This window comes from Neophocaena asiaeorientalis, unplaced genomic scaffold (genome assembly GCF_003031525.2).
Source record: "Neophocaena asiaeorientalis asiaeorientalis breed wild unplaced genomic scaffold, Neophocaena_asiaeorientalis_V1.1 scaffold298, whole genome shotgun sequence".
Lineage (NCBI taxonomy): Eukaryota > Metazoa > Chordata > Mammalia > Artiodactyla > Phocoenidae > Neophocaena > Neophocaena asiaeorientalis.
The window spans coordinates 282,930-304,041 of record NW_020171997.1 but is presented as its reverse complement, the minus strand read 5'-3'; the positions used below and the strand labels follow the sequence as shown (position 1 = coordinate 304,041).

Below are 21,112 nucleotides of genomic sequence, written 5' to 3'. Positions count from 1 at the left end.
TACGATGCAGTGTTTATTTCTCCAGAACACAAAGGGTGATCAACACCGTGGGGAACTTACTGTTTTAGGTGATGGTTGTAGCAATCAGTCCTCAAGTTCCTGTAAGTTATTATAGAATATAAAAACATCTGCCCGCTATAGAGGATGCCTGGCTTTCCCACTCTTTCTCTTCATGCTATAATGAAAAAATATATATATATATTAAAAAGAGAAATATATATATATATATATATATATAAAATGACTATTTGGGTAGGTGAGTGGAGGAGAGATACAATGCAATGTATTCAATCCATAAGTTTTCAGTTCCCTGAATTCATTTTCATTTTACATGTCTCCTTGGACTCTACCCATCATGTAACATAGGGCACTGCAAGGAGGTAAGCATCACGGGGAATCTTCTCTTACCTGACCCAGGTACTGTGGGGAAATGGCACACCTGAGTCTCTTACATTGGTGTTCAACATCACTGTGCATTAGCTTGTATTTTTTATAGATGTAGGGCTTGGAGACTCCCCTAGATGGTCAACTTCTCCAGGTCAGGAAGATGACGTGGAATAGCATAGCTTTAACCATCAAAAGATCTGGGTTCTCCATGAACCAGTCCTGTGGCCCTTGAGCAGAGCACTGAACCCCTGAGAATCAGTTTCCCATCTGTAAAAGTGGTATCATACACCCGTTCACGTTCTGTCACAGTTTCACCGTGAGGATCAAATGAGATAACACTTGTGAGAACAGACAACATAAATCGCTGTTCCTACAAAAGCTCATGATCACGTACGATGACTTTTCTGGCTGTGCCCAGCAGCAGAAACAGCCATTCGTGTCTCCCAAGACGTGGGTGTAAAGTTATTCCTAGGAGAGGTCAGAGCCCTCCAAATGGTCTCAGTGTGGATTTTGCTGCAGGGATGACCCTCAAGCTGACTGACTGTTCTGTGCTCAGGTCTGTAGGCAGAGATGAAACCTCTCTCAGTTCAAAAAAATTCCTGAGTGTAAGGGATTTTCCATGCAAGTAGGACTGTTGGTATGCGATGCTGCACAGCCGCCTCGTGTAACGCAGATGGTTGTCATACTTTCCTTGCCCACAGACAACAAGTACTCTTTTTCAGATGAATTGAAATTTTTTTTTGGTTGCTTATAGGCAGCTTATATCGAAGCATATTAGAGTGTCAACAAAATGCCAACCAGACCAAGATCTTTATTGCTTACCTGGGCTTCTGGCCCTCAAGACACTCTATTTGCAGGATCCTGGTTGCCCACTGTTAAAGAGAAACTTTTCTTCTGAATCAACTTAGAAATGCCCTTATTTAATTTTAAAATTCCCCAGGAGATTATATTTAAGATGTTTTCAGTTCTGCTTGCCTTAGGGTAACTAGGAATGGACTTTTTTCTTTTTTGGCTTTGTTGGGTCTTGGTTGCTGCACGCGGGCTTTCTCTAGTTGCAGTGAGCGGGGGCTACTCTTTGTTGCGGTGCATGGGCTTCTCATTGCGGTGGCTTCTCTTGTTGCGGAGCATAGGCTCTAGGCGTGCAGGCTTCAGTAGTTGTGGCACACAGGCTCAGTAGTTGTGGCTAATGGGCTCTAGAGCGCAGGTTCAGTAGTTGTGGCGCATGGGCTTGGTTGCTCCGTGGCATGTGGGATCTTCCTGGACCAGGGCTCAAACCTGTGTCCCCTGCATTGGCAGGCGGATTCTTAACCCCTGCTCCACCAGGGAAGCCCCCTAGGGATGGACTTTTAAAATATAGGTGCTCTCTCCATCTGCTGCAGGCAAAGGAGTCTACTTAGTGGGGAAGGAGCATAGAAGGTGAGGTTCTGGGCCAGAGTGATAGGGTTTGCTCCCTTCACAGCCCTGCTTTGGCTTGGACAGGAAACCTGGAGAGAGAGATCTTGTTTTTGGAAGGAAAAGCAGAACACACAACTTACTTTAGGAGATTCCATCTTTGTAAACATTAAGGACTTGGAGGATTGAAATTCCCTGGTTGCAAAGACCCCAAGTGGGAATGAATGACCAAATCCAAATTTTCAGGCTTTTGAACCTGGAGCAGAAGGAGTTTTCATCAGGGTAGATGTTTGGATTTTAAAAACCTGTTCAATTTAATCAACCAAAATTTATTTTGAGGGACTACTGTGTACCAGACAGTACTCTAGGTGTTGGAGAGAAAGCAGTCCTGCTTTCCGCTACTAACCTTCTAGTGGGGGAGACAGACTATGAACAAATACTGACTGTTGTCAGCAATAAGTGCTCTGAAGAAAAGCAAATACAAGAAGACAAAGAATGGTGGAGAGCAGGAAAGTGTCAGCAGCCCTGTGCTCTTGGAGAGGAAGTTTCAAAGGTGCTGTAAGATCATCTAAGAAAAGGCAGTGTTCATAGACTCTCAGACATAGAAAATAAACTTATGCTTCCCAAAGGGGAAAGGGTAGGGGTGGGATAAATTGGGAGTATGGGAGTAATAGATACACACCACTATATATAAAGTAGATAAACAATAAAGATTTACTGTTTAGCATAGGGAACTATATTCAGTATGTTGCAATAACCTGTAATGGAAAGGAATCTGAAGCTGTACACCTGAAACTAACACAATATTGTAAATCAACTATAGTTCAATTTAAAAAAAAAAAAAGAGGAAGAAAAGGCAGTGTTGGCTAAAACCCCTTGTGCCTCTTCCCTTGAGGCCTGTCTCACTGATCTCCCCCCTGAACTCACTCCCCGGTGTTGCTCCCCTTCCAGAGGCAGAGTCCCCCTCCCCAGTGTCCATCTGCCCAGGTTTGCATAGTTTGGTGCTGCACTAAACAGGGAAGGACTTTCCGCTCCCTTCTCACACATGCAACTTCTGACTCACACCTGGCACAAGGAGGGCTTTGACCAGCTCCACTTCAGGATTATTTTAACTGGAAATATACCTCTTTAAGAAGGAACACATTACAGATGGACCAGTTAGGATGCAGGTTATTTTGAGACTTCCTGAGCATTATTTCTTGGCTACTTCATTCAAATAAATTGTTTATTGCCCTGTAAGAGGTGCTGGGGATAATGATGACTAAGACTCACTGCCTGCCCTTGAGAAGCCCACAGTCCAGCAGCGAGCAGGCATAGACATTTAAACAGATAAATTGCAGCACCACTGGGTGAGTACAACCTTGTGGTGTGACCAAGATGTTCTGGGAGCCCAGAGGAAGAGCAATGGCCTCTGCCTCAAGAGTGCTGAAGATTTCAAACAACTATAATCATTTCTGAAGCCCCATCCATAGATTGATTATTCATCCATTCACACGTATTTTCTAAATAATTTATGTCAGGATCCCGCACTGCCTGAAGATATTATTTGTTGGCCTGTTATTGTTGTTGTTGCTTGATAATAGTTCTATGGATATATAATTACATTCCATACAGTTCACCCATATCAAGGGTACAATCCAACGGCTTTTAGTGTATGCACAGTTGTGCAACCATCACCAATATCAGAACATCTTTATCAACCACCAAAGCAACCCTGTAACCTGTAGCACTCATACCGCATCCCCCCAAACCTTCCAACCCTCCTTTCTAGTTCTATAGATTTGTTTATTCCAGACATTTCATATAAATGGAATCACACAATATGTGGTCTTTTGTGACTGTCTTCTTTCACTTGGAAAGATATTTTCAGGGTTCATCCATGTTGTAGCATTTATCAGTAGTTCATTCCTTTTTATTGTCAAACACTATGCCATTGCATGATATACGACTTTTTACTGATCCATTCATCAGTTGATGGATATTCAGGTGTTTCTACTTTTTGGCCATTATGACTAATGCTACTATGAACATTTGACTGCAAGTGTTTGTGTGAACATGTGTTTTCACTTTTCATGGGTGTATATCTAGGAGTGGAATTGTTGAGCCATATGGTAATTCTTAGTTTAACTTTTTGAGGAACTGCCAAGCTGTTTTCCCTCATGGCTTCACCATTTTACATTCCCATTACCAACGTATGAGGGTTCCAGTTTCTCTACACCTTTGCCAACACTTTCCATTTTCCGTTTTTTTTTTTTAATTATAGCCATTCCAAAGGGTGTGATGTGGTATCTCACTGTGGTTTTGATGTGCAGTTCCTTAGTGATGAATGACACTGAGCAGTTTTTCATGTGCTTACTTGCCATTTGTATATCTTATTTGGAGAAATGTCTGTTCAGATCATTTGTCCATTTAAAAATTAGGTTATTTGTCTTTTTATTATTGAATTGTGTTCTTTATGTATTCTAGATGCAAGTCCCTTATCAGATAAATCATTTGCAAACATTTTCTCCCGTTCTCTTTTCATTTTCTTGATAGTGTCCCTTGCAGCACAAAAGTAATTTTTATGAAATTCAATTCATCTGTTTTTTTCTTTGTTTGCTTGTACTTTAGGTATCATATCCAAGGTCCTGATGATTTTTGCCTATTTTCTTTTAAGAGTTTTATCATTTTAACTCTTATATGTAGGTCTTAGATCCATTTTGAGTTTATTTTTGCATATGGTATCGAATAGAGATCTGATTTCATTCTTTTGTATGTTATTCCAGTCTGTTAATATCCAATTGCTCCAGCACCATTTGTTGAAAACATTGTTGTTCCCCCACTTAAATTGTTTTGGTGCCCTTGTCAGAAGTCTACTGACAGTAAATGTGAGGGTTTATTTTTGGATTCTCAAGTCTATTTCACTGATCTCTATGTCTTTCTTTATGCAATTAGTTGAGTTAGTTGATCAGTTTGAAGAGTACTGCTACCTTAACATTAAGTCTTCCCCATCTCTGAACTTGGAATGTCTTTCCAATTGTTTTGGTCTTCTTGAGTTTCTTTCAACAATATTTTATAGTTTCAAAGCATAAATTTTGTATTTATTTTGTTAAATTTATTCATAAATATTTTATTGCTTTGGATTCTATTACAAATAGATCTTTTAAATTTTGGATTGTTCATTGTGACCTGTCAGTTTTAAAATTTAGGAAAATTCATAAATAAAGTCTTATTTCTGACTTCTCTTGAAAAATCAGACCTGGTTTCCCAAATGACAAGAAGTAGCTAGAGTACTTTGGGTTTTGTCTTTCTTGTATGCCGTATAGTTCCAGATTTGCCTGTATCTGGCTACTTTCTTCTACCTGGATCCACTCACTCATTAATTCTGCATCGGCAGGCGGACTCCCAACCACTGTGCAACCAGGGAAGCCCAATGCCTTAATTATTAAGCATTGAGTTTTTGACCTTTATGATTATTCTTTTGGAAAATCTAAGTTAGATGAGATTCAGTTTGAAAAAAAGGATTAATATGATCTAAATCCTTAATATAATTATTTTTATACACACATCCTATCTTTTCTTAAAAGTTATTCAAGCCCTATTTTACTCATTCATCTCAGGAACATTGGTGAGCTAGGCTCAACACTGAGGATACAAAGAGACACTATTCCTATCCTAAAAGAGATACACACACATTGACCAATAAAAGCCACATGGACAATTAATGTTTTATGAAGGGTCTTCTGGACATCCATACAGTGCGTGGAGGAGGGTCCAGGGAAGGTAGTGGTCAAGCCTGAAGGTAAGAAAGGAGGAAAAGAGGAGAGGTTTCATGTAAGTGACTTTTGAATGATAATAGCTGGAGACCTTGTCCATTAAACTAAGAAAGTAGGATCTCTTCCTGAAGACTGATGTTTTCTCCAAAGTGTTAATTCTTGGACCAGCTGTAGCGGAACCCATGAATGCTTATTAAAATGCAATCTCCTGGACTGACTGAAGCAGAAACTGTCAGAACCCTAGGAATCTGTTTTTTTAAATCTGCCATTGAAGTTTCTCTGTTGACTCTGAAGTTCTCTAAAGTTTGAGAAGCTCTGCTTTAAGAAGGTGGGGGGTCTGAAGGGTTTTAAGTGGGAATGAGATGTGATAGGATGGAGTGATATCCTGCTAGACTTGCATTTCAGTAAGGTGCTGGCTGTACTGGGAAAGGCAGATTCAGAGGGTAGGACACTCCTTCGGGGGATTGTGTTCTAAATTCAACACCAGGGTGAAACTCAGGTAAAGAATGCACTGGGTAATCCCTGAAATCTCTAACACTTGTGTACCTGGACCATCCAGGCTCAGAGTCATTCACTCGTATTTCTGTTTGAATTTGCAGAGGTCCCCTTTTCCTGGGGCAGTTGAGGTCAAAGTCTTTGAGGAGTAGGGTTGGGGGCTGAAGGGCTGAACGAAGGGACTGATCTCTTATGTTCTGCCGGCCAAATGGATATAGTAGTTGAATTAAGTGCATTGAATGGATGTGAGTCCACTCTATTGCAGTTGAGAGACACAGTTTGCCTAAACTAAGGTGGTACAATTTGGGGCAGAGTGTGGAGCTGAGGGGAGAAGAGAGGGCAGATGTGAGAGATGATTGAATTGATGGAACTTGGCCCCTGGTTGGATGAGGGGTTTGAAAGAAAGGGAAGAGGTGCGTTTTCCAGTTTGTATAAAGAGGTAGATGGTGATACCATTGGTTGAGATCAGAAATGAAAGTAGAGGAATAATTTGGACTTGTTGAATTTGAGATGCAAGTGGAATATTCCTGTGATTATACAGATCTGGAACCTGGGAGAGAGCTTGGGTTGAAAATCCGTGTGCCATCAACATCCAGGCAATAAGCAAAGGCAAAGGAGTATACATGGTAGAGATTGATTTTATTGGATTGGAGTAAAACTCGGGAACCAGAATTTTCTAAGCTTCCCTGGCGTTTTAATATGCAGTCAGAGTTAAGAACCAATGGTATAGAGTGATGGGAGAAGGGACATTGTTTAAAGAAAAGACAGGGGGGGAAAAGGAAGCAGCAAAGGAGACAGAGAAGGAAGAGTTAGAGGATAAAGATGGGGAACCAGAGAATACTCTCAAGAAAACCAAGGAGAGACGCTCCAGGGAAAGAGAAGGAGGTGGCTAGAGGTCAGCAATGGCAGTTGCTCTGGATAGGTGAATTGGAGACCAGAACAGGTCACAGTGGACGAGGAGATCATTGGTTTGCTCAAGGAGTTTCAATAGAGTCTTGAGACCAGAAACTACTGTAGTGGGTTGAAGCATGAATGGAAAGTAAAGAAGTGGAGACAATGTCTCAAGGTTATGAAGAGAATGTCCTCTCCCCATTCCCCCCGACTTTTTTTTTTTTTTTTAACGGGAAAGACTAGATGTTATTTAGAGGTGGCAGAAAAATCCTGCAGTGTCTTCAGGCCACACTGGTGGCCTCTACCATTGTTGAACATTTATTGCATGAAGGTCAGACCCTTGTCATATCATATTTGATATACTGTTCTTCAGTGTTCTGATTGTTTCAAAGTGTCATTCCTTCCCATCTTATTAAGTGCAGGGCCAATGCCTTTAACCTTCTTTTGAACAATATTTCTCCATTCTCCTAGCACAGGGACAGGCACATTCTAAGGAAGGGAGTATGCCATTGAAAAAAAGGGATTTAACCCTACTTAGTAATTTATAAATTGTGATCCCAAGAGGTTAAGTGGTAGGCCTTATTTAATTTTTAAACTCTAAAATAATACCATCTACTTATTTTCAAACATAAGCAATACAAAAATGTAAAGTAAAAGGCTGCCTCTGTCCCATTCCCAGAGGTAACCACTGTTAACCGTGTCTTATGTAGCCTGCAGACATTTTTTTCTGAGGATATAAGAATATATATCCTTTTTCTTTAGGTCTTTTGAAGTCATCCTTCTGTAAGAGTCAGGTGAAAATTTCCCATAAGTTAGCTCTCATTCCTTTTCTCTGAAAACTGCAGTAATTTCTTCTCTGGAATGCGAAACCCAAGATACGCAGGCCATGAATAGGCTGTTCATCTCTCCCTGGAAGCAAGTGGCTGTAGCTCAGACAGTACAAAAATATTATGAGTGCCTTGGGGCACGAAGGGAGCGCGTGAGCCGGGAGCTAGGTGAGCCATCCCTCAGGTGCTGAATGGGAAGGTTGTCTGAGTGTCGCCACCTTCTTGCCGCTCCTGGGTGCCTCTAATAAAGCTCTCCAGTGTCCTCTTCTCATCACAGGGTCAGGAACTAGGGAGTGTCTTCTGCGTCATGTGCCACCTCCTGCAGGCCCCTGAAGAGCTTGGATTCATGCCTGCTCTTACCGTGGGGCCCCCAGGCTCGTTACCTTCTTACACACCTGGGAAGACCAAAGGAAGAGTCAGTGGGAGCAGCTGGATGACTCTTTTTCTTTTTGCTTTTCCTGTTCCACAAGGCTCACACAAAGGTTCCCAGAAATGGGCTGTGGCCTCCAGAATAAGCCCTGATTCAGTCTCACTGAATACATGAAACCGAGCCAGGCACTTCCCTTTAATAGGCCTTAATTTCTTCATCTATTTAATGGAATTAACAATGACTAACCTCATAGAAAGGAAAGATAAATCATCTCTTTCATGGTTGGCCTATCCTCACGGGGCTGCGTTTCTTAAGAACAGAGAGCACGTCTTATGCAGATCTACATTTAATAAATGAATAAATAAGTGAATTTAATAAATGAATGGGTTTCTTAAGAACAGAGAGCATGTCTTATGCCGATCTACATTTAATAAATGAATGGGAGGTACTATCATCCCTAGTTTATACTGAAATCAACAAACTGAAGTCCTCATCCCTCGGGCCTGGATATTCAGCTACTTTCTGCTTGGGCAGTCATCAGGTACCTGAATGAAGATGCAGACAGATTCTTTTCGCGCACTGCCCTCTCCCTGCTTCCACACAGCGATGGTTTCAGAGTGGAATGGACTGAATGAGTCAAAGGGAAGACCAGCTGCATCTGGGCTTCAGGGTCACTGTGGAAAAAATCAGACATTGCTTTTCTCCCTTCACGTTGCCCAGAGTGGCTTCTTCCTCACGTGCCCAGGGTCGGCGGGGAATGTGCTTATTGTCACGATCACCTCAGGCTAGGATTCACGTTTATCACAGGGAGGTTGGCAGAAGGTGTGCCACTGATGACAGACAAGCGTGTGAAGCAAAACAGGTTTCGAGGAAGGGGAGGGGATCGGAAGCCATGCCTGGGGATGCCTTAGAAGGAAGGGCATGAGGTGGTTATTGCCAGGAAGCGTGATTAAGAACAAAACCTTGGAAGGTTCCCCTCCTCCCTGACTTGCTCTCCCACTCTCTACTAGAAACCCCTCTCCGCATTGTTAACCAGAATCCCCCCATGGGTGCTTCACTTCACTGGGCTGAGGATGGCACCATTTGACACCCTCCCTCACGTGGCTGTTGAGCTTCATCAGCCTTGGAGCATTTCTGTCCCAGCTGACATTTTTTTGCCTCTTTCTCCGCATCCTGTTCAGATCCGCAGCCTACTCTCCTCCCAGTTGGAGTCCCCACCATCAACTTTATCGCTCCGGGCGCTCCCCACGACCACACCCCCCAGCCCTGGAACACCTGGGGAGTTGGGCCCATTCTCCCCACCTTCCTCTTGAGTCTCTTTCTGAGTCCTCAGTTCTGTCCTCCTCACTCATCCCCCAGGATGGGGAGAACGGTCAGACCTTCACCTCTCTCTGCTCATTTTAAAGCTCATGTTGGAGCTGAACAGTAGAAGCTTTCTCCACTCTTTCATCCAGTATTTGTTGGATGCAAACTCTATAGCATTCACTGTGGCCCAGGCGTTGTCCCGGGTGTTGAAAATACCATGGCGATCATGGTCCTGACTCTTACGGTGCTTATGGCCAGGGGGATGAAGACAGGTAACAAACAAGCAAATTGACAAGTAAACCTGATAGTGGCATGAAATAACAAATGAGGGACTGTGATGAAGGGTGACAGGAGGGGGCCTCTGAGGCAGTGACATTTGAATTAAAACCTGAAGGACAAAAAGGAGTTAGTCCTGCAGTGCAGTGGGGGAAGAGCTAGGCAGAGCTGGCAATGGAACAGCAAGTGCAAAGGCCTTGTATTTGGAAAGTGTTGGGTGTATTTGAGGAATAGAAGGAAAGCCAATGTGGCAGCAAAGCGCACAGGGGCAGAGTGACACAGATGGAGTTGGAGCGGTAAACAGGGGTCAGAAAACACAGCGTTTAAGTGTTTATGGCAACAAGTTTGTTCTGATAATAAATGCCAGAGGTTTATAAGCAATGGCGGGACATGGCCTGATACTCTTTTTTTTTCTTTTCTTTTGCTGTACGCGGGCCTCTCACCGCTGCGGCCCCTCCCGTTGCAGAGCAACAGGCTCCGGATGCGCAGGCTCAGCGGCCATGGCTCATGGGCCCAGCCGCTCCGCGACATGTGGGATCCGCCTAGACCGGGGCACGAACCCGCGCCCCCTGCAAAGGCAGGCGGACTCCCAACCACTGTGCCACCAGGGAAGCCCTCATGACAGTTTTGAGATGGGCTTAATACCGTGCTACATCTAGCTTTCCTTTCCTATTACGTCTAATGGTTTATTGAACAGAAATCTCTAGACATCGCTTACTTCCTTGAGGTACTCAAGCCTTGGGATGTTAAATGTGATTGGGACAGAATAAAATGTTAAAAAATTTTTTTCTCAATACTAGATCCCGCAGGAGGGATATGATGAACAGGAATCTGGCTGAGAATGGCCAGGTAATTGTCCTGGCCAGCACGCTCTACCCTGCACGAGGCTCTAAGCAACACTTGGTGCACTGACCTCCTCTTAGGATGTGAAATCTGTAGAATTCGCTGAGAAATACTGCAAGAAGTATCTGGGGAGGCACCCCCAGCTCCTGCCATCTTTCCACAAGCAGAGGGAGGCTGCAAGGCTTGCAGAGGAAAGCTAAACAGGAAGCAGATCTTTTCCAAGGAGCCTACAGATCACTTTCAATCAGACCACTTGGCTCTCATAACATTTCCGAGCTCATTCTCAGAGGAACACTCTCCCTCATCAACTGAGGCCCTGCTAAGAGGATTACTCCCACTGCCTCACCTGGCAAAGCTACACAGAAGACTACTAAGTCCCTACACTTAATGCCTCTGCATGATTCCAGAATCCAATTTTCAACTATCAGCTTGTCATTTCCTGGGTACCCCACCAGTGTCTTTCAGTCAGTGGGTCCTAAACCAACTCATCTTCCCCTCTCCTGGCTTTCCTGTTTCTCTTAATGGAATCACTGTTCCCTCTGTTACCCTGGCTGGAAACATCTGAGTCATTCTTGACTCATCCTTCTCTCTTATTCTCTAGATCAAATCAACTGCCAAATGGTGTAGTCTCTATTTCTATGATGTGGCTTGAATCTGTCCCCTCTTTCCTACTGCCACCATCCCTCCTCAGTGTGAGCTGTCATTACTTCCCTCTCGACAGGAGCATCCTCACTTTTTCTTCGCCATGAACCCACCTTCATACTGCTGCTGACATTAAAGCTCCTCAAACACAGACGATCCCATCACTCTCTTCCCAGCAGCCTGATGGCTCCCGCTGCTGCCACATTAAATATAAACCATCTTTTAGCTTTATAAGTCTCAATGCCTTTTCCAATACTCCATGTTCAAGCTAAATGTACTTATTCCTGGTGTAGGACATGACTTTTTTTTCCCTTGAACCCTCTGAATAAATAAATGATCTTGCAAAAAAAAAAATAAGACCTTCCTATATTACTGTCCTATATTATCTGCACTTATATGCTTATTTTATCTCCCTAGAAGATTTGCTATTCCTGTATTACCTTTAGTTTTGCTTCCTCTGATCTCTGAGTGCATGAATGTATCAGGCACTGCTCTTAGAACACCTGTAGGAAATAATTTTACTCTCACAACAATTCTGATTGTATCCCCACGTTACTGTGACAAATCTGAGATGCAGAGAAGTTGAATAACTTGCTGGGGTTCCATAACTAACAACTGGCAGAGCCAGGATACAGATTCACATGGTCTGGCCCCAGAGCCCAAGCTCTTAACCTCTGAGCTCACATTGGTCAGGGATGACAGCTGTATTCCTGATATCATATTTTGAATTCAGCTGATGTGTTATAACTGAACTGCAGTTGAAGGCCTGTGTCCATTAATGGTCGGAAATATCAATGGTAGGCTGAGTGTGCAAATGTAATTTGATATCAGGGGCTGATTTACGGTGTTTCCCAGGAAATCACTCTGAAGCCAAGAGCTATCTTTGTGCTATTTTTTTCCTACTTGTTCTTTTTTTTTCTTTTCTTCTTCCAGTACATGGGCTGTATTGAGGTGCTGCAATCAATGAGGTCACTGGATTTTGGAATGAGAACCCAAGTTACAAGGTAAGAGAACAAAAATGGGACAGACTTTGAGGACTATAGTCTAAAGTCACAAGAGTTTCTCCCCACAGGAATTTCATACAAGGTTTCAAAGGCATCGTGGGTTTTTATTCATAAGGCTGGAAGGTACACCAAAGCCCAGTGACCTTCGATGAGTAGCTTTGCCTCATCACATGAAAGATTTCTCAGTTGTGTGGAGGAGCATCTGCATTTCATATGAGAACTGACAAGATGATGTAGTCAGAGAAATAGCTGGTTTCCCAGATACTAAATGTATTTAAAATAATGTCTAGAAATAGGACATTACAGAATCTCAGACCTGTCGAAGAAGTAGCCGAAAATAAGAACAGGGAAAATCTTTCCACATCAGCAAGCCCAAGCTCTCCCCATTTATGGCATCCCTGACCCAAGAAACTCTTACTCCTTGTCTGGGTCTCCCTCCTCCATGTAAGGTGAGCTGGATGAAAGAGTTGAACCCGGGGACCGTTACCCAGGGTGGCCTCCGGCAGCTTAGGGCAAGAACCAGAATCATTATTACACAGAGCACAAGTCAGAAGCAGAAACACAAGGCATGGTTCTTTAAGGCCAGGTTCAAAGCAAGGATGGAAAGGGGAATAATTGAGTGCTGAGACTGGTAACTGGGAAAATTGTGAGGTGAGGGAGATGAGGTGAGAGGACTGGATTTATAGGAGTGATTCAGGATGAAGACTTGGGCATCTGCAGTGTGTGGTGCCAGTATGTGTCTCAGGGGCAAGCTGCAGTGCCTGTCTGCATCCATGGTTGCAGGCCACAGTTTCCACAGGTGAATGTTCTCATTATGAAGAGAGGATAACTTTTCCTAATGCTTATCTTATAGAAGTCCGAGGCCTTGAAAAATTGTCCTCTTGACCAAAAGGTTTGGGGAAAGGAATACGCTCTTTAGGAGAGTCACAGTTTACAATGATGTACGGTATTAAAGACCCTGAGAAGTCCCGTGCTATAGTTTAAAACGCACTAACTTCATCTTGAGATTTTCTAAGTTTATCTGGCCCCAGAATTCTTTTTTTATGTAACAGAAATGAACATTCCATGTATCTCTGGGGTTCCATGAAATGATCTTTAAGAAATGCTATTGTGGACTCTTTTGTTTACAATGCATCAAATCTGTCTTTCCAAATTTCTCACCAATCCTTGGTATTCCCTCAGGAGTTAAACAAATGAAATCTAATTCTATTTTTCTTTTTTTTTTTTTTCTGTATTCTTGGTGCCTATTTCAGTTCTTGGCACCCGGAAGGGGCTCAATGGATATTTATGGAGTAAATGCATGACTCCACCTGACTACTTTCCAGGGTTTGGAAATGGCTACATCTTCCCTCCCTTTGAAGCCTTCTCTTTCACATTCTCAGGCCCTTCAACTATCCTTTAAGCGAGAGGGTTTCTAGATTACTTCCTACTCTCTTAGCCCTAATTTGGACACATTTCAGGTTTTATTTCATTCTGATGATGCTTAATCTGGAGAAAGCCCTTCCTCCAATCCTGAGCTGGTTACAGGTGGGAGGAAGAGGGTCGCTACCCCAGGTGGCTGGAGTGGGGATACAGGAGAAAGGAATGCCACTGTCCATACTTGAGGATGACTGATTTTCTGTTCATTCCCTCATCCATTCATTTTGACTTGTTCTCCTTCACTTGAGTATTTATGGAGTGCTCATCAAGTGCCTGAAACTCTTCAAGAATAAAGGATGCAGATGCCTCTGACCTCAGAGAACTTACATTCTACCTGGGGAAACAGACTATGGCAAGGAAACAAATAAAGAGACAATATACTTTCAGGTAGTAATAAGTGCCATTACTATAATGATAAAGCAGGGTAAGAGGATAGAGATGTAGTAGGTGGGCTTTTAAATTTTATTTTATTATCTAGTTATACTGTATATTTACTTAGAACATTTAGAAAATACAGATAAGTATGAAAAAGAAAATCACTCATAATCTCACCTGGAAATAATGTCTACTAACATTTTGTGCTTTGGAAAAACCTTCTGATCTTTTCTTCCTTACGTGTGCTTACAGTGATTTTTGTAGAAAATCTGAAAAATATTTGCTACTGTTTCTCCCATGTTGGCCATTTTCCTGTTGCTAAATATTCAGAAGAATTTTTAATTGTGGTAAAATACGTATAACAGAAACTTTACCATTTTAACCATTTTTAAGTGTCCAATTCAGTGGCATTAAGTGCGTTTCATCTTGTTGTGCAAACACCACCACCATCCCTCTCCAGAACTTTTTCATCTTTTCAAACTGAAACTTTGTATATTAAATAATAACTTCTTATTCCCTTCTCCCCCAGCCCCTGGCAACCACCATTCCACTTTCTGTCTCTATGAATATGACTACTGTAGGTACCTCATATAAGTAGGGTTATATAGTGTTTGTTTTTTGTGTGACTAATTTATTTCATTTAGCATAATGTCTTCAAGGTTTATCACTAGGTCAAACAATATAAATATTTTGAAGGCTTTAGATCTGTATTGCTAGATTGTTCTGCAGAAGAACCATATACTAGTTGATACCCTCCCTCCCATCCATGTATCTATTTTTTGTTACTATCTGTTTTTATTTTATTTTTTTAATTTCTATTTTATATTGGAGTATAGTTGATTTACAATGTTGTGTTAGTTTCAGGTGTACAGCAAAGTGATTTAGTTATACATATACATGTATCTATTCTTTTTCAGATTCTTTTCCCATATAGGTTATTACAGAGTATTGAGTAGAGTTCCCTGTGCTATACGGTAGGTCCTTGTTGATTATTTATTTTATATATAGTAGTGTGTATATGTTAATCTTAACTTCCTAATTTCTATTTTTAAAACATCTTTATGAATTTGTCAGTCTGTATTTTCCTACTGTTTAGTAAATGGTAAAAGACTATTTCTTTCTCTGCCATGAAGATTCGGTTCATGACTAATGTACAGATCCAAGGGGAGGTGTCTGGCATAGTACCTGGATATTATTCCTTGTAGATGTGTCCGTATGAGATTCAGGCATGGCAAATTGTGCTCTGGGCAGATTTGTGGAAGCTTGAGGGTGGCTCACTTTCCATAAACCTCTAATTCCCACCCTACTTCGCAAATATTTACTCTTCCTTCTCTTAATTTTTCCTTCTTTATCTCCTTCTCCTTTCTTTTCTCAACTTACATAGGTATTCACATTCAGCCACTATTCAAGTTGCTCTATTCCCAATTGCCTAAGCTGTTATTAATATATAAATGTTGAATCAAGTTTCAAATAGTTTACAATTTGAATTTCACATATTCACAAAGTTTCATTTAACTCATAATCCTACTTAACCCAAGAAAAAAATTCAATGGACCAGTGAGAATTCTATAAGAAAGATCTTTATTTTGTGTGACCACAGATATCTCCTGACATTTACCATCAAGCAGATTAATCAGGTGTGACTGCTGATAAACTAATGTAGCTAATTGCCACTACGCATACAAACAGGTGTATTCAGGCTGATGTCCTGCCTATGTTAATTGATCTTACCATGTCTCTACTAGTTAGTACATTGTTCCAGTTAATAGACAGATGGCAACATGAAGTTCCTGATAATAAAGGAGGAGCCATGGTTAAGATACAACAGTTGGGTCAGTGTTTGAAACAGAGGACAAAGATGGAGTCAAATTCTTCTCATTATGAGGGACCTTTCTGCCAATTGTTTGAGGGCTGAATCCATAGGACGTCTAGAACACAGAGAATACTCCGAGCAGAGAAAAGGACAAGGAGGCCATGTACTTTGTCGGCAGTTCCCTGGATTACACCCTTTCCAAAGCTCTCATCACACTTCTTGGACTCCAGATTTATCCACTAGTTCTCACCCAGGCATTTATCCACTTGACTGATTTAGGACCACATCTTCATTTTTAGTAATCTAGTGTTCATGCGAAAGGGCAAAGGAGGAGGTTTTTCCTGATAGAAAAGAGAAGCAAGATGATTAGGAAGACAAAGGCTCACAGTGATGGTTGTCTTCAGAATGTCTGGAAAACAATATCAAAAGGAAATAGGAGGGGGCTTCCCTGGTGGCGCAGTGGTTGGGAGTCCGCCTGGTGATGCGGGGGGGCGCGGGTTCGTGCCTCGGTCCGGGAGGATTAAAAAAAGGAAATAGGAGAAGGGGAAAATGAAAATCATAGTAAGGATGACATAGTCATTCCTCTCTCCTATAAAAATGTTCTCAACATGATTTTTATTTTTTAGTTGTTGGGGGGGAGTGGGAACGCAAAACTTTTACTAAGATTATCTCTATTAGAAACTCTCATTCTACTAACGAGGAGATGAAATTTAGATTTAGTAACTTGCCCAAGGTCACACAGCTAATAGATGTGGAGATGGAACTTCAGGTTAAGGCTCCAGGATTAGGAAATTTTGCTCTTTGGCACTATTTTAATATGTCATGATGGTTAAATGATACTTTTCCCTTTAATTTATTATTGTAGAGAACTGCATTAATAAGTTTTATAATATGGAACAATCATTGAATTCCTGCTGTAAACCCTTCTTAATTGTCATGTCATCATAGGTAGCAGTTACATACAACTTGTTAATATTTTATTTCAAATTTTTGCTTTATTATTTTTTTTTTTTCGCGGTACGCGGGCCTCTCATTGCCGTGGCCTCTCCCGTTGCGGAGCACAGGCTCCGGACGCGCAGGCTTAGCAGCCATGGCCCACGGGCCCAGCCGCTCCACAGCATGTGGGATCTTCCCGGACCGGGGCACGAACCCGTGTACCCTGCATCGGCAGGCGGACTCTCAACCACTGTGCCACCAGGGAAGCCCTTTGCATCCTTATTTTAAGTGAGTTTTCTCTTTTGAACTATACTTAGGAAATTTTGGTTTCAGGAATACGTTAGCCTCATAAGAATGATTGCAGAACCTTTCCATATTTTCTGTGCTCTGACACAATTTAAACAATGTTGAAATTATCTACTACTATAAAACTCTTTGGAACTAGCCCAAACAACTCTCAGAGCTTGTTAGATTTTTACCTCCATTGTCAAATCTTCTTTTTTATTAGTCTTTTCAAATTTTTTTTATCCTTTGGTAAGATAATTTTGGGGTGGTTTTACCCCAAAAGTTGGGCATTTTATCTTGATTTTTCAAATTTGTCACATAATGTTAGCCATAGTATTCTCATCTAATTTTCACATAGCCTCTATATATGTGATTTTGCTCTCTTCAACATTTCTGATTTGTTTGTGTGATCTTTTAAAATCAGATTTGCCAGAAGTTTGTTTATTTTATTGCTCTTTTGAAAGAACCAGGTTTAGTTTTTATTATTCAAATCTACTTGGTCTTTGATTTTCTAATTCATTTATTTCCTCTTTATCTTCAGTGTATCTCTCCTCCTTTTTAAGTTTATTTTATGCTGTTCTTTCTTTAATTTCTTAAGATTATTCTTTCATAATTTCTTTATTTTTATCTTTGTCTTCCAGTTTTATTGAGATATAATTGACATACAGCACTGTATAAGTTTAAGGTGTACAGCATAATGATCTGACTTACATACATCATGAAATGATGACCACAATAAATTTACTGGACATTCATCATCTCATATAGATACAAAATTAGAGGAATATAAAAATTGTTTTTCGTATGATGAGAACTCAGGATTTGCTCTCTTAACAACTTCCATATATAACACTCAGCAGTGTTAATTATATTTATCATGTTTACATCACATCCTAGTACTTACTTACCTTATAACTGGAAGTTTGTGCCTTTGACTCCCTTCCTCTAATTCCCCTCCCTCCACCTTCAGCCTCTCATATCGACAAATCTGACCTTTTTTTTTTTTTTACATCTTTATTGGAGTATAATTGCTTTACAATGGTGTGCTAGTTTCTGCTTTATAACAAAGTGAATCAGTTATACATATGTTCCCATATCTCTTCCCTCTTGCGTCTCCCTCCCCCCCACCCTCCCTATCCCACCCCTCTAGGTGGTCACAAAGCACCGAGCTGATCTCCCTGTGCTATGCGGCTGCTTCCCACTAGCTATATACCTTACGTTTGGTAGTGTATATATGTCCATGCCTCTCTCTCTCTTTGTCACAGCTTACCCTTCCCCCTCCCCATATCCTCAAGATCATTCTCTAGTAGGTCTGTGTCTTTATTCCCGTCTTACATGACATTATTTTTTCTTAGATTCCATACATATGTGTTAGCATACGGTATTTGTCTTTCTCTTTCTGACTTACTTCACTCTGTATGACAGACTGTAGGTCTATCCACCTCATTACAAATAGCTCAATTTCGTATCTTTTTATGGCTGAGTAATATTCTATTGTATATATGTGCCACATCTTCTTTATCCATTCATCCGATGATGGACACTTGGGTTGTTTCCATCTCCTGGCTATTGTAAATAGAGCTGCAATGAACATTTTGGTACATGACTCTTTTTGAATTATGGTTTTCTCAGAGTACATGCCCAGTAGTGGGATTGCTGGGTCATATGGTAGTTCTACACAAATCTGACCTTTTTAATGAGTTTGTTTGTTTTTGCCATGTAATTGACCTACAACATTATGTTAATTTATGGTATACAACATAGTGATTTGATATTTCTATACATTTCAAATTGATCACCATGATAAATCTAATTACCATTCATCATGGTTTTTAAAACAAAGATAAAGAAAACAAAAACCTCATTTGATCTGAAACACACACACACACACACACACACACACACACACACAGAAGAAATCATGTCACTAAAACCTAAAGCCCACTCCCTCCCTTCTGCCCCATTCCATTCCATGGGGGAAGAAAACCCTGAGTAGTGTTTTTTGGAACTGCTGCTGTAGACAGTAAGCAGGCTGTTGGGGAGATTGGTAGTAGGTAAAGCAGCAAGTAAGCAGAGATCATAATTCAGAGGATGTTGTAATTGGAGTAGTTTCCTGTTTGGAATGTTACTGCTCCTGAGCCCTGATTCTGCAAATTTAATTCACTGTCTTGAAATTTTGATTCTTTGGCTTCAACAGGACATTAAAGGCAGCTCTTCAGAGACAAATGCATACTTGTGTGTGTGTGTGTGTGTGTGTGTGTGTGTGTGTCTTTGGTGTTAGCAACTATTAGATGCAAAGCAGATCCAAGATGCAGCTGAACACTTACCTAAAGTCCCGTGGATGAGCTTTATAAGAAATGTGAACATCAGGAGGGAAGGTTTTAAGTATTCTGTAGAGGTCAAATATCTGCATGCTAGGTGGCTAAATTAAGATATCAATTTGTCTGAAAATAGGCTGGCATTTATGTAAATTTCCTGAGGAATGTATGAATGAGGTTGATTGCAGCTATGCATGGATGAGTGTATCAGTGTAAAACTTGGAGTAACTGTCCGGCATCTGGTGTGTGGGTTCTGTGTCGACCTGTGAAGAGACCATGCAGTGAAGTGTGGGATTGCAGCTCACATGGCAAGCAAAGTAAAGACACCAGAGCGGGCATAAAGGGCCGAGTTTATTAACTTGCCAGGCAAGGGAACATACCCCAGCGAAGACATTTACTGAGTGGCAAGGAGAAAAAAGAAATCAAGAATGTTACAGCTCTAGTTCATAGTGGTCATGCTAAAAATTGACAACGAGCACTTGCTGAGGCAGAATGTACGTGGTTGGATAAAACAAGTTTCATTGTTCATTGGTCAGGAAGGAATGTAAAGGCCCCAAGAAGGGTCTGGGGTCCCAGGGCCAGGGCTTATGACCTTTATCAGCTGGTGAGAACAGTTACAACACATAACAGTCAAATCCTCCTCAGCAGGCACCGGTGTGAATGGACGTACTTCCTCCCACACACATGGGGACGTCAGGGAGCCCTCATGGAGGTTTTGTGTGGTGTGTGTCTGAATGTGTGGACAGTGACCACCTCTGCTAGCTTCAAGCTATGCTACTCCCGGTTCCTCACAACCTCGTTAGGACTGAGATCTCACTTCTCAGGTATCTGAAATGAAAAGCCAATTAAATTCCTTTTAGAAGTCTTCAAAGATACAGTAATTAAAAAAAATTCCCAAGCTGGGACTTCCCTGGTGGCGCAGTGGTTGAGAGTCCGCCTGCCAACGCAGGGGACACGGATTTGAACCCTGGTCCAGGAAGATCCCACATGCCGCAGAGCAGCTAAGCCCATGCACCACAACTACTGAGCCTGCGCTCCTAGAGCCCATGCTGCACAATAAGAGAAGCCACTGCAATGAGAAGCCTGTGCACCGCAATGAAGAGTAGCCCCTGCTCGCCACAACTAGAGAAAGCCCACGTGCAGCAATGAAGACCCAATGCAGCCAAAAATAAATAAATAAATGAATAAATTTATTTAAAAAAAAAGTTCCCAAGCAGTTGAGAAGGATTCTGATAGCATGACAGTCAAACCCACAGAGAGAGGGTGTGAAAGTCAAGGGCACCTTTTCCTTAGTGTCATTAGCACAATGTCTCTCACATGCAGGTGCAGTTACTATTTGAATGAGCACAGGTGAGGCCAAGAAGTACAGTTACTAAGGCAACCCACAGAATGGAAAAAATATTTTTTCAAGTCATATATCTGATAAGGAATTAGTATTCAAAATATGTAAAGAACTCCTGCAACTCAACAACAGGAAACCAAACAACCTTATTAAAAACTGGGCAAAGGACTTGAATAGACATTTCTCTAAAGAAGACACACAAATGGACAATAGGCACATGAAAAGGTTCTTAACACCAATAATCATTAGGGGAATGCAAATAAAAACCACCACGAGATAGTACTTCACACTCATTAGAATGGCTATTATTAAAAAAGAAACCAAAAACAACAAAAAACTAGAAAATAAATGTTGGCAAGGTTGTGGAGAAATTGGAACTCTTGTGTATTGCTGGTGGTGATGTAAAATGGTGCAGTTGCTGTGGAAAACAATATGGC

General features: G+C 41.4%; 1 protein-coding gene across 2 annotated transcripts in view; it reads left to right on the top strand.

The window, feature by feature from the left end:
- Nucleotides 1-21,112, top strand: part of SHC4 (SHC adaptor protein 4) — a 129,704-nt gene that overhangs the window by 27,823 nt on the left and 80,769 nt on the right. For both annotated transcript variants that reach the window (XM_024748869.1, XM_024748859.1), the window contains exon 2: nucleotides 12,117-12,187. In XM_024748869.1, the coding sequence (XP_024604637.1) occupies nucleotides 12,117-12,187 (71 nt within the window). The remainder of the gene's footprint in view (nucleotides 1-12,116; nucleotides 12,188-21,112) is intronic.